General features: G+C 35.4%; 1 protein-coding gene across 1 annotated transcript in view; it reads left to right on the forward strand.

Moving 5' to 3' along the window:
• LOC118189613 (glutamate receptor ionotropic, delta-1-like) overlaps nt 1–13,916 on the forward strand; it is a 51,935-nt gene extending 38,019 nt beyond the window's left edge. The window contains exons 8-9 of the mRNA XM_035360262.2: nt 9,973–10,226; nt 13,685–13,916. Coding sequence (XP_035216153.2) covers nt 9,973–10,226; nt 13,685–13,916 — 486 coding nt within the window. The remainder of the gene's footprint in view (nt 1–9,972; nt 10,227–13,684) is intronic.
• The last annotated feature ends 1,098 nt before the right edge of the window (nt 13,917–15,014 follow it).

Here is a 15,014-nt window from a genome sequence, read left to right on the forward strand (position 1 = left end):
AAACAGCACATGCAATAACTACACACAAATTTCCGTAGTATTGCAATTGTAAACAGTAAAACCAACATGACTAACAGGCTTGTATTGGGTTGCTTCTGCCCCTTAGTCCCCAATATTTCCTCCCACGCCAAGGGTACACCATTGAGCATGCGCAGTAAGCGTAATTTGTTAACATTGATCAACTCAATGTGCGGTTTGCCACTACGCGCCCGGGTTCGAATCCCGGAAAAGGCATGGATGTGATTAATAAGGTCTGTCCCTTCATGCGAGGCAAAGGGGGCCTACCTATAAGTTGCCTCCATAATAAAGAGCCACTACATCTGGCCTTAAGAGTGGCTGATGCCTACATAGGCAAGTGCCCGCCATTGGGAAAAAAACTATTTTTCAAGGCATATTGAGCTCATTATCAGAAGAGAATGAAATAGTTATTCATACAAGGAGAATGCATTTGAACTTTCCTATTTGTGGAGCTCTGTCCAAATGTTAATAAAGTACATTCATAAGCTGTACTATTTCAAGTGCTGCTTTTAGCAATATGCCATAATATGTATCTTTGGTACGATGTTTTTAATGGCAAAACACGGTTGTGTAACAAAATGCAGCTGGCAGAAGACATGGGCATACAAAATTACGTTTTTAACAGGCTATGCTGCTATGGATGACCCCAAAAGAACTTTAAGAAATCCCTAGGACCTTAAGGAACAAGATGAGAGATCAGATAATAAGGTGGAAAGGCAAAGTGAAACCGCTGGCCTTTTGGGTTCTCGTATTATGTTCTCGAAGACCTTTCTATGTAGACTATGGTTTCTCAAATTATGAAACATGTATCATTAACGAAACATTACATTATTTTTGGTGGTATAATTTTACATAAAAGGTTTAAATAAATGTTCAAAATGAATATAAAATGACGCTCCTTCTGGTACATATGTTGGTACATGATAGAACATGCACTTTATTTATGTGGTACAATATTAATTTTAAATGTTTGAGAACCTCTGATGTAAATCAAATCATTTTCGAAGTATTTCTGCTCTACTTGAAATTGTCTAAATCTACGCTGAGGGTTAACAAATTTGTTTATCATACTCTCATGTTCCTCATGAATTGCTAAGCAGATCTTATTATTTGAGAAACTTCGGTTTCAAAGTAAAATGCTTCAATGATAAATAATATTCTAAATTCATAAATGTGGACTGGCAAACATAATGAAATTTGTTCCATTTCATATGGGTTTCGCTTAGTCCATGCTCACAAAACGCGTAATTCCATTTTCAGCTGCGCATTACCAATTTCATGCGAGCAAGATATGTGGAAACGAATGGCAGTCGATTTTGGAAGACCTGCAGCTATGTGTTCTGGTGCCCGTTAAAATTCAAATAGATAGAAATTTAAAATATTCTGTAAAATGTTTCTGAAAATTCCACGGTATGTGTATACGTTTTAAGGTATCCGACCACGTTGGGAGCACGTTTTTTCAAAAAAGTAGTATAGGTATACTATAAACACATTTCCTCATTTATTATCTACAGAGATGAATTATGGAATATCAAAATTTAATATATACTATTATTATCCCGCAAAAAATATTAAATTTTAAGCAATTTTAAAACAATTTGAAACATTCTATATGAAAATATATTATATTTAAAAAAATCATAGAATAATAAATTACATGCTTTTATCTAGGGAATGACATAGGATTTTAACGATATCTTAAATATTTTTGATAAATTCACTATGTCATTATTTAAATAACAGGCCATAATTTCAAAAATATTTAACATATAAATATTCTGGTATGTCATTCCCTAGATAACTATACATAGATTAAGCATACAAAGTTTCATAAAATAAATTAATAATAATTTGATTCATCTTGCACCAAGTGAGCCAGTTTTTAGAAAAAATAGATTTTGAGAAAAATGCATTTAAAGTTAAAAATGCTATATTTTAATTATTAAATCCTGACCCAGATACCTAAAACTCCTCGTATCTTTAGGTTATACCTTCCTTTTGTTCACATTTATCTGTTTTTCTATTTATACTTATCCTATTTGTTTTTTGTGGCAATTTTTATTCTGAGAAGTGAGTGTTATTTTGATTTACTTATTCGCTTCATGTCGAGCTTACTAAATCTCTGGATTGCATATTCACCATTTTTCATACCTATATAATTTAAAATATCTGGTAAGAATAAAAGCCCTCTGTTCAAGAGTATAACAGCTATATATGCCCCCAATTTGCGACTTTGTAATTCCACAATGGCAAACCATCGGTATAAATTTCCAAAAAATGTCATTAAAATTTTGTTTGCATTTTGTGTCTTTCTTTATAAGCACTTATATAAGAGCTTCTGCTCACATAGTTTTATATACGCTCTGAAAAATATTAATTGCATTATTTGGCCCAGTCCTTTGGATTTGTTTGTGTACACTCTTCTAACTGATACAGCTCGCTGATATTTACAAAAAATGTCTGGTCCATCTGGGCACTGACCATGTATAAGTAGTTTTGCACTAGACAAAGTGTGAAAAAATGGAGCAGTTACAGCACTTTCCATTCGTTGTTCCTGATTCTAACTCCATTTTGAAGTTTGTCAAGAAAGACATCCATTAGTGAGCGACGGTGAACCTTCCAGCAAGATATTTTTGTTTTTCCTTCAATTTTCTAACTCTGGAACGGGGCTTCTGAATATGACTTATGCGTTCATATTTAGTGACACTGCCTAAATATAAATATCTTTTACGTCACAAATCACTTTCAAAAGCATCTCCTGCCGATGAGAAACATTTTAATTTTAGTTCACTCGATGGGAATTGCTTTATTAATATTATTTTCAATTTCCTTCTCAACCCGTTTCATAAATTTGTTCCTTACGCATTTTCGTTTACAAACACGGCTTAGACGTTTTTATCACCCTTTATTATTATACTTTTAACTCGAATGTTATTAAAAATAATCAAAGACTAACATGAATCTAATTGCAGTATGCAATGTTTCGAATCAAATCAAGCTCATATGCTAGCCAGGACATAACACTTTCAGCATTTAATTAATAAAAATATTGCATTTTATTGGAAATAACTTCGTGTTACTGCACAGATTACAGATAACATCCTATTAATTCCCTCTCTTTAAAAGTCTTTACATTACATTTCAAAGGTAAAATATTGTTTGTGTTCATATTTAGTTCTTTTCAATCCTTTAAATGCGCACTTTCGGTGATTTAAATGCCAATTTCCGGTTTTTGCGTCTTTATGAAATTATTAATATCTCGGTTTCTAATTAACGTAGAAACAAAGGCAGACCAGTTTTGGAAAGCTAAATAAACAATCTATCCAATGAACGAATAAAAGAAAATTGCCATTTTTTACCAAAACTGGTCTTTTTCAACGTGTTCGGATACCTTGGAAGACCTGCAGCTATGTGTCCTGGTGCCCGTTAAAATTTAAATAGATGTAAATGTAAAATATTCTGTAAAATTTTTCTGAAAATTCCACGATATGTGTATACGTTTTAAAGAATTTTCTGATTACCCTAATCGTCTGTGAATGCGTAACTATGAAATATTCTGTTTGTTCAAAACTTGAATTATTTATTCATTGAAGACTAATTTGCGTGAGTAAACCTCGACGTTATTGTTTAAACCATGTGAAATGCAGACACAGCATTATTTAGGTTGTCATGACCACAGCATGTTGTTTTATTTCCAAGCTGTTTATTTTTCTGAAGTAACGATCTCCTAATTAATATTGTTACCGCAGTTAAATGCCAACACTGGCAAATATAACATTTTTAAAGTGCAACTTGATAACTAAAGAGCTATCTTAATTTTTTTATGTCAAAATTTGCACACAGTAGCCGTTTCAGCATAGAACATTTTTAAAGTGCAACTTGATAACTAAAGAGCTATCTTAATTTTTTTATGTCAAAATTTGCACACAGTAGCCGTTTCAACATAGAACTTTTGGTACTTTTCCGTTTTGCCGGCGCAAACGATAAAGTCGCCAATAATGGTACAACTGATGCCAAACGGAATATCTTCGCTGGTAACCTTTTACGCTTCATTTTCAAAACAAGTTTCAGCCATTTCTTATCAGCTTGACTGTTTCTTTCAATACTGGCATAACAATAACACAGAATTTTTCTAAAAAATAGTTAAATTATATACCCTAAGACCATTTGAGGTAATTCAGTCAATTAGGATGCAATCACACCGCTCACCCAAAGGCAAAAATATAGAAAAGGCAAAGTCAAGGGTTAAATTCATTCATTCTAATGAGAATGCACTAGCGAAGTAAAGCACTGCAGTTTTACATAATTTCTGAGTAAGCTATTCGTACGAATTGAAATAATTCTTGCATTTAAACTTGTATTCCAAATTAAGATTTAACTTGGAATTAATGTAGATAATTACTGAGAGAATTATATTTTTGTAGCGTACTTTACGTGAGATGAGATCACTTTAGGTCACGTGATACGAACCGGCGAATCAGGATGTTGAACCATGAAAGCACAGTAAATTCTTAAATTAATGTCTTTGTACAAATTTATTGTCTTTATTTATTGGCTTTTTGAAAAATTTTAAGTAATAGTAATATGTGTATGCCTTCAAAATAAAAAATGCTGAGAACTAAAATGCTTTGTGTGTATACTGTATGCTGTCGCCAACAAAGTCTGCTTGGCGAGATTTGCGTCGATGAAATGGAAAAGTACCGAACTTTTTTGTACGATGTACAGTATATTCCTGCGATAAAATCGCTGAACTCTGGTGGTTAGACCTGAGTCCGCTTCTAAGTGAACTGACTAGTTGCATGGGCGTTTTAGTGTGTAACGTGTGTACAAGCCAGTTTTCCTTGGAAATTCCTCAACGATAGCATCTATCCTGTTAGGCAGATCCCTTCCTTAGATGACGTTTCCGTCCGCGATATTTTTGCCACAATGTTTTCGGCAAGAACACCTCGTAATTTGCTTTGCAATAATCAATTAATTTAAACCAGTATATTCCTGCAAGTTTTGAGGGTTATATAAACTTAGTTCTTCTTTTCTTCTTTCTTTCTTATTACCTTCTTTCAGAAGTATATGACACAAAACTGATAAGAAAGCAATTTTTTAAAACGTTACTATGCCAGAACCTAAAATGCTCCCTAGTGGAATGTAAGAAATGTACCTACATGCAATACCTGCAAAACGAAAATATATACACTGTCTCAAAAAAGTGATGGGACACTTGTGCTTTACAAAAGGAAACTGCAATAAAATAAATTTAAAAAACAGGTAAAATTTTTTGTGGGTGTGTTTCATACTTAAATTTAGTAACAATTATTACATAACATACATTTTCTCAAAATATTAAAATATTAATTTAATAAAAATACAATTGTTTAGAACGGAGCAGAAAATGGCTCACTTAAGTGATGGGACATTACGTACTATGCAACAAAAATCGTCTGAAGTAAGGAATAAAAATATCTTTTGGGGTATTTATTTTTACTCAAAAGCAATTGCCAATAATTTATAAAATCGTCTGCAGTATTTCTCTCCAGTTTGTTTTGGAATTTTTGTGTTTTTTAGCTCTGTGCAGCCATGAATGCTAAACGAAAAGAAACTTTGCCTGGAATTCGAAAATTAATTATTAATTTGCATATTGAACGTGGAAAATCTATTAGAGAAACTACTGAAACAGTTAACCTGAGTCATTCAACAGTTTTCAATATCATTAAACGATATAAAAAGAATCATATGATTCAGGATAAAAGAAGACCTGGCCAACCATCAAAGCTATCCAATGGAATAAAGCGAATTATTGTTCGAAATATTTAAAAAAAAATCCAAGAATGAGTGCTCCTAAAGTTGCTGCTGATTTACAAGCATTATATGGAGTAATTGTTAATTCTGAGACTATTAGAAGAGTAATTCGATCTATTGGATATCACGGTAGAGCATCCAGGAAAAAATTCTTCGTAAGTGGAAAGAATAGAAAACTCAGACTGGCTTTCGCAAAATCCAACATAAATAAGAATTCTGATTACTGGAATGAAGTTATATTTGCTGATGAGAGTAAATTTAATATATTTGGTTCTGACGGTAGAATCTTGGTGTGGAGAAAACCCAGGGAAGAATTTCGCAAACAGAACTTGGTGCCAACAGTAAAACATGGTGGAGGAGGAATGGGGATGTATGTCGTCCGCTGGAGTTGGTAATCTTGTTTTTATTGACAGTATAATGGATCAGTACAAGTATATTGACATTTTAAATCAAAATTTGAAATCTTCAGCACGAAAATTGAACATTCATAACGATTTTAAATTCTACCAGGACAATGACCCCAAGCACAGTGCTTTGAACGTTAGACTCTGGCTGCTGTATAACTGTCCTGAAATAATAAAAACACCCCCACAATCTCCACAATTAAATCCCATAGAGAATATTTGGCAAGAATTGGAATCAAGAATTCGCAAACACACCATTTCTTCAAAACAACAATTAAAATCGGTGCTTCAAGAAGAATGGGGTAAAATCACTCCAGAAATCACAAAAAAATTAGTCTAATCCATCCCAAGAAAATTAATCATGTTTTAAAAGTAAAAGGAAATCCAACAAAATATTAAAACCTTTTAAAAAGTAAAATTTTTGGATAAATATTTGATGGAAAAGTAAGTGTCCCATCACTTAAGTGAGACATTTTCTGCTCAGATCTAAACAATTGTATTTTTATTAAATTAATATTTTAATATTTTGAGAAAATGTACGTTATGTAATAATTGTTACTAAATTTAAGTATGAAACACACCCACAAATAATTTTACATGTTTTTTAAATTTATTTTATTGCAGTTTCCTTTTGTAAAGCACAAGTGTCCCATCACTTTTTTGAGACACTGTATATGCATATTATACTGATGTGATGCAAAGTTCTAGAGTTTAAAACATTATGTTTAATTTATAATAAGTATGTTATTTAACTTATTCTTTATAAAGCTCTCCAATCAAAACGTAATATCATGCAGACGAACTATTAAATTATTTGCATTTCTTAAAAGATGAGTATCAGTTGTAAAATCTTTCATTGAAACTAAAATGAACTGTGATATTTTTAATGTATTTACTCAAAATTCAGTTTATTAAATAAATAATAATTGGAAGAAAAATAAGCTAGGTGTGAAATTTAAAACTAGGCAATAAAAGGAACCTTACTTTCAGGCAGATTTTGAATAAAATTGCCCTTGAAATCAAAAGATTTTTATTCAAAAACCTACATCATATTAAAAGCTGTTGCTTTTTTAGCCTAGTATAACAAAGAAATCTATTTCTATGCTCTGATTATTAGATGAAATATATATATCCATCTCAGAAAATACACTCTAAAAAAAAAAAAAAAAAAAAACGACGCACCAAGAAGGAATTATCCGAATGGGACGAAAATCGGTAGAAGTGATGTACATGTACAGAAAAACAAATTATTACAATTTGAGAAAAAATTGGATGATTTATTGAAGTGATAGAGCTTCTAAGCATTCTAAGCATTTTTTTTTCTATTCTAAGCATTTTTTATTTTGATGATTTATTGAAGTGAAAAGTCAGTAACGCGTTTGTCCACCTCTGTCCCTTATGCAAGCAGTTAATCGGCTTGGTATCGATTGATGGAGGTTGCGGATGTCCTCCTAAGGGATTTGTGACAAATTCTGTTCAACTGGCGTGTTAGATCGTCAACATCCCGAGTGCAGTGTAGGGGCGGGCATTATCTTGCTGAAATGTAAACCCAGGGTGGCGTGAAGGACAACACAACAGGCCTTAGAACTTCGTCGACGTATCACTGTGCAGTAAGGTTGCGACGGATGAAGGGGGAACCAAAGGCTCTTAGCATGAAATGAAATGGCACCCCAGACCATTACTCCTGGTTGTCAGCCTGTCTGCGGAAGACAGTCTGGTTGGTATCACACCGCTGTCCGGGGCGTCTCCAGACTCGCCTTAGCTGGTCATTGGTGCTCAGTTCAAAGCGGGACTCATCATTGAAGACTATTCTACTCCAGTCAGTGACATTCCAGTGCGAATGAGCCCGACACCACTGCAAACGGGCTTGACATTGTACAGAAGTCAATGGTAGTCGGCGCAAGGGGCACAGTGACGTCAGCCCCCTCTCTGTGAGCCATCTATGAATGGTCCTTTCGGTCACTGAAGCACTAGTTGCACATACAATCGATGGTAATGATGCATCTGGGGCTGTGAGTGCCGCTCTGACGATTGCTCGGTCTTCACGTTCTGCCGTTTTTCTAGGCCTACCACTTCCTTCTTGACTCTGTGTACGGCCATGGATCACCCATTCCTGCCAACATTGTCTAATAGCGGCATCGCTTCTGCTCAAATGTCGAGTTATTCGCCGATAAGACCGACCAGCTTCTTTGAGTCCAACTATACGACCTCTCTCAATTTCTGACATCTGCGCATATCGTTCGCGCACCTGTATGCGAAGCATAGTTACTCTCTACCAGAGCACACGGAATGAAATTCTTATAGAATTTATGACCTGGCATCGTAATTTCTCCTCTTAAATATCCTGACAGTTGAGCAGATCAGATGCGCTGTAGCGACAACCATTTATTCATTGGCAGCATAAATGCTGAGTTTTGGGTTTTCCGTCGAAACCCGTATGTATATCAATTTGTGTATTTGTGTTCAATTTGCTTTATATCTTCTCGGTGCGTCGTGGTGGTTTTTTTTTTTTTTTTTTTTTTTTTGGGGGGGGGGGGTTGTCTAAGAGTATACATAGCTAGAAAATGTTTTTTAATAATATTATCGACACTTAGCCAAAAAACTAAATTTGTAATTTTTACTAATTTCAGTTCCCTGTATTTTCTCTGTTGTTTTTCGATATCTTGTACTCTCCTTATAGTGAGACATGCTTGTTCTTTATAATGCAAATAAAAGAAATATGATGAAGAAATAATTATTTTGTTTTCTCAAAACCAAGCTCGCGTGAATCTTTTAGGGTACTTACTTATTATCGTAACCACCTTGGAGCAGTTTGGCGAATTTCATGAAAGAAAAAGAACAGCTACTTTTGTAAACAATTATATATTATAATCATACATATTATTGTATGTTTCAACTATATATTACATACATACATATTAGTGTATGTTTCAACTATATATTTATTCCAAAAGACAATTAATATGCCTAGTTACAAACGGGTTTTTGATGAAGTGGAAATTTCACAGCGATCACCATGAGAAAGAACTGGAAGCATTGTTCTTTTAACGATTTTAAGGGAAAATAACGTGTTCCTGCAGATATTTCATCTCTCTTCCTTCTCTTATAGGAAAATCTACAAATACAAATTTGAAAATGGAACTTAAAACAAAAAAAATAATCATAATTTTCCTCTAAAGAATCCTCTAACTTGGAATACAACAAAGAGAACGCACACGAAAATCCTCTTTCGACTTTAGAAAGTGAATATTTGTCATACGTTTGGTTGCTTGAATAATTGTTACGTGCGTGGTTACGAGAGTTTGGCGCATTTTGAAGCATTGGCGATTTCTACTGTTGTGGTTGCGATAATATTGTTAGTACCTTTTTAACATGTGGTTTCTGAAAGAGTGATTTTCCAGATTTCTGGTTTGACGTGGTGCTGATGATTTAACAACCAGATTCTTTCTCTTCTCCTTTACTGATTAATAGTATTTCAGAAATATCTACAATCCATTAGTGCTGCACTAAATTAATATTTTAACCAATTCCCAAAGCAAAATAAGAAACAATACGGGGGAAATATTTTTCTTTACAGTTATTTTGCTTCTTTAACAAAAAAAAAAGTCAGCTTTTTATTACGTGCTTTTTAATAATCCTTATTAACTTTGCAATATTTATCATATTTTTATTAAATATATTAATTAGCGTATTCGCAGAAATTAATAATAATAAATAAATAAATAAGTAATAAAATCATTTTTCATGCTTCATACAGCATTCTGAAGAACCAGATCTTCGTCTCCTACTTGAAAATATGGAATCTGATCCACATAATCTGGTGTCTCATGACAGTGATGGTTTGGTAGAGTGCTTACGTCGTCAATATGCGTACATAGGTGGCCAACTCACTGTTTGGGCAGATGTCTGGGACGCAAGATTGTTTTTGTTTTCACGTGATTTTTTCTTACAATACGGGTATGCAATCGCCTTCGCTCCTGGCTTCGAATACATCGAGACGTTCGACAGAAGGTAAGTTTTTACCATCCTCCCCCTCATATTAATAAATCATTACGTCTTTTTCATACATAAAAGTTATTTAACTTGATTTCAAAAGGGAAATCGCAAAAGGTTTTTCCGAAAAGCAAGCTCATTAAGAATTGTTATTTAACGTATTAGAAATACAACAGTATTTAGATATACAATACTTAAAAAGTGAATATTTAATTGGTTTCATAAATATGCAATATGCACCGAAATAAGCATTTAAAATCCAATTACATCTTCATTTATGTTTCAACAACCTCAATATTATCGCAAATATATATTTCGTATTTAATCTTCCTAGTATTCATTAACTCATGCGTACTCTTTTAGTGTTAAGTGCTTAACACGTCTAACTATTCACACCCGAAATAAAATATGGTGAAAGATAATTTTCCTGCACATTGGTCAAGTCGATTGGGTCTCATTCTTCTCCTCCGTCTTCCTTTACGCAGTAAAGAATGAAAAAAGATATAACAGTTTTTTGCGTGTGTTTTCGTGATGTTGGTTAGCACACCATCCAACCAGAATCAATGAAATATTAGAGGTTTGAATCCCAGTGAGGGTACAATTAAAAATCTGGTGTGCACAGTTTGACCTAAGAAACGAAAATAATAAGCTTTATTTTCCTTAAGTTTCTGAAGGGTCTGTAGTGTCATCGTAATCCAATCATTATATTTCGCAAATAAACATCGAACATTCAAATGATCAAAGGTTTAAGGCAAATGAGCTGGAATTGCGATTGTTTTGTATTAGCTGAGAAATGCTTGGCGCCAGAGCGGAATCTTGGCTAATGGCGCATGCGCCGCCGGAATTGGCATTGAAATGTATTGTGTGAGAAACTTGATTTTATGGTACATTGGAAGTTGCGATTCATATGTTACGCTGTAAGGTGAAACTTATACAAAACAGCGATCTCAGCTAATACAAAATAGCGATCATAGTGCGCATTTATAGTGCGCAATTCGCAAAGTATAAAACCAGTAACAGAGGTGGAAAATGTATCTTTTTTGTTGCTGCCATTGTATTTCCATAAAGAAGCAACTAAAGATGCCATTACGACAACATCGAAGACATTACAGACAACTAAATGACTTCAAACATGGTCGCATTGTAGAGTTAGGTGAAGCTGGGTGGTCATACCGAGCAATAGGCCGCCACCTACAGCATTCGGACACCGCTGTGCAAAGATGTTGGCACCAATGGTTGCTACAAGGAAATTGCCGACGAAATGAAGGCTCTGGAAGGCCAAGGAGCACAAATGCGAGGCAAGACAGTATAACTGTTCGCCAGGCCCGAACCGCCCCAGCGGTATGTCTGCTATTCAACGCACTATAGCCACGGCTATACCTCTCATGGTACCGTCCACCGTCTCACGGCGCCTGTCTGAGGCGGGGTTACGCTTACAGAGGCATTTAAGACGTTTGCCTTTGACCCCACAATATCAGCCGAGTCGTCTGGAGTGGTGTCGCATCCGATCATTATGGCTGCTATCAGAGATGAATAGTGTTCAGAGATGCTATATAGTGTTCAGAGATACCGCTATAGTGTTCAGAGATGAATCCAGCTTCACTTTTGAAACAGATGACCACCGCGTTCATGTTTGGATAGGACGGCGCGAGCGGTCCCAATCAGCCTTTGTAAAACAAAGGCATACAGCCATAACCCCTGGTGTGATGGTGTGCGGCGCTATTTCTTATGATAGCAGATCATATTTAGTCATCCTCCGTACATCTTTAACAGCTCAACGATATGTTGATACCATTCTGCGAACGGTTGCATTACCCTTCATGGCACGTCATCCTGGGGCAATTTTCCAACAAGATAATGCTAGACCACATATCGCTCGCATATCTTTGAAATGTCTCCGTGCGGTTGATACTCTTCCTTGGCCAGCAAGGTCACCACACCTTTCACCAATCCAGCAAGTCTGGGACATGGTTAGCCGCCAGATTCGGGCACCACAAAACATCGCAGGTCTGGAGCTACAACTGACGAATGCCTGGCAGAATGTGTCGCAGGATGACATTAGAAACCTCTACCACTCCTTGCCTCGACAAATTCAAGCATGCATTGCCACTAGGGGCGGTTCGACCAACTACTAATCTGAACACTCAATAGGTGATTGTGAGCCGTGAACAGGTACTATGACCTTGAATTTTTTATCATTTTATTATCTGTGTATGAGCTATACACATATTCAATTTCATCAATCATGGTTCCTTTATTCTTCCTTCATGGTGCTTAGATTTTTTTCAAAAGAGTGTATTTAAAATATGTCAGTTTATAAGGTATTTTCTCCCTCCTTTCCGCATGACTTCGTAATGTAATTGGAAGCATACTCGACGCGTATTCGAGAGGTCCGGGGTTCGAGTCCCGGCAAGGGCATTCATTGCACATTTTTCACATCTCCAGCATAAAAAAAACCTAATGTCTCTACAATGGTGCCCGAACTAAAAAGATAGATTTGGCGATTGCGTTCTGTTATCCCCAGTTGCCCTTTAAAAGCGGGGGGTATATAAGGTAGGTAGGTATGACGCTGTCCACTCTCCTGGCAAGACCAAACTCGCCTTATGGCTTTTCAAGACAGGGCACGAAGGAAAAACATAAAAGGCAGCACAACCTGAAAAAACGAAGTCTCTAGCAGCAGCCATATTGGGTGTTCTTTGTTATTGTTCTCTTCCAGTTTCGATCAGAGTTTTATTAATTCTTCCAATGATCTCTTTTGCTATGTTTTTTGCTTCATTTCCAGTATAAACCAGGTCTCGAAAGTCCAACTTGCTATTGCTAAGGTCTTTTGCTTATTCCCACACTTCTACATAGTGTCTGTTATTTTCCAGCTTACTGCATAATAAACAGTTTGCGTTTTCTTGAATTTTAAATCTGTTTCGGTAAGCCGGGAATCTACCGCGACCTGAAAGGATCTGAGAAAGGTCTTTATCAAAAGGGAGGGAGTATATAAAATATTTTCTGTCTCCTTCCAGCAGGAATTCGTGGTGTAATGGTAGCACAATCGGCACATATTCGAGAAGTCCAGGTTTCAGTCCCGGGGAGGTCATTGCACATTTTTCACATCTACTGCTTCAAATAACCTAATGACTCTACAAGTTTTATTTTTGAATTTCTGTTACGTTTTATTCTCGTTCATATGACATAATTACTAAAATTTCAGGACATGAGCATTTATAGAGATAACATCAGATTTACTCAGTTCATTCAATTCAAGAATCACCAGTCTCAACGCATTTGTAAAAGTGAAGTTATGAAACATTAAACGAGCGCGTTATTTCCTTTGTCATAACTAAAAACTTTGCAGAGTTCTGTGATGTTAAATTTTTTAACGTTATCAATTTCAAATTCTTTTTTTCTAAAGTGCAATTTTTAACTTATCAATTTCTATGAATTTCAATTCATTCAATTCGAGAATAATAAGATTTCTTTTACAGAATTCTGCAACTTCGGGAAGCTGGACTCATTCAAAAATGGATAACAAGAATTATCGAACGAAATCAAGTGAATGGTCTCCTGAAAGATGACCAAGTGATTCATAATAAAGATGAAGAAGACACTACTCATATACTTCGAATGGATGATGTCCAAGGTGCATTCACTGTGCTAGGCATAGGTTTGGCTCTAGCATCTCTAACTTGTTTTATTGAATGGCAAGTGAAAAGGTGAGGATTTAAGCAAACTTTATTCAAGTAAAGAACTTTCTACGTGTCATTTTATTAATCAGTAACAGGCTTTCAAATAAATCCCTAATACATTCATTATCTAAAATGAACACTAAAATTGCTGTTTAAACATGACAGCGATTTCTATCCGATCCTTATACATTTACCTCATAAAGAAGGCACATTATGCCTAGAAAAGTACATGTATGACACCATACCTTACTGCAAATTATCAGGGCAAAAGTATGCTTAAATACTATAGTATAAAAAAAGATTTAAATCGCATACACAGGATCTAACAGTAAAACCTCTAATATAAAAAAGAAGAAATAAAGGCAAGAGATATAAGTGACCTAATTTATTGGGCTGTAGTTTTATTAAAAAGTATCCGATTTCAATGCGGTTTGCCGCAAAAGATTCAGGAAGAATGAAAATTTAGTGTGTTTGTCCCGTGTTTTGATTTGTAACGCCGAAATATCATGGGGGTATATTGGTCACACAAATTGTGGAACCAATATTTTTCGAGGGAACAGTAAACAGCAAGCGCTACATGCACATTTTTAATGAATTTGTAGAACAGCTTGATGTCGTGGAACTGACTGAGGTGCATGACACATGCATGATGGTGCTACATGAACATGTCATGGTTACAGCATGATGGTGCTACATGCCACATGTCATGGTTACAGCATGATGGTGCTACATGCCACATGTCAAAACAAAGCATGGATTTAATCAGGAGTTTGTTTGGGGACCGCATTATTTCCAAAGGTGTATTGTCTATTCGGTCACCAGATCTATCATCCCCAGATATCTTCTTATGGGTTTTTCTGAAGGGCCGTGTTTATCGCGATAAACCACGTATACTGGACGAATTTCTAGGGCCTCCTAGAATTTCTATCACTGCCGACATATTGCGGAGTGTTGCAGCCAACATAGAACCGCGAGTTCGGTTATGCCTACGCCAGGAGAATGGTCATTTTCAATACCCTACTATAAAATAAGTGATTATAAATCTTTACTAGTCACGTTTTGTACACCACATGGCACTGAAGAGTTTTTAACAACGTTTTATTGGCGCAAGCCATCTCTCTTTGGATAA

Source organism: Stegodyphus dumicola, chromosome 9, assembly GCF_044657685.1.
Source record: "Stegodyphus dumicola isolate Sdum_Otavi_A_Nest chromosome 9, ASM4465768v1".
NCBI classification, from domain to species: domain Eukaryota; kingdom Metazoa; phylum Arthropoda; class Arachnida; order Araneae; family Eresidae; genus Stegodyphus; species Stegodyphus dumicola.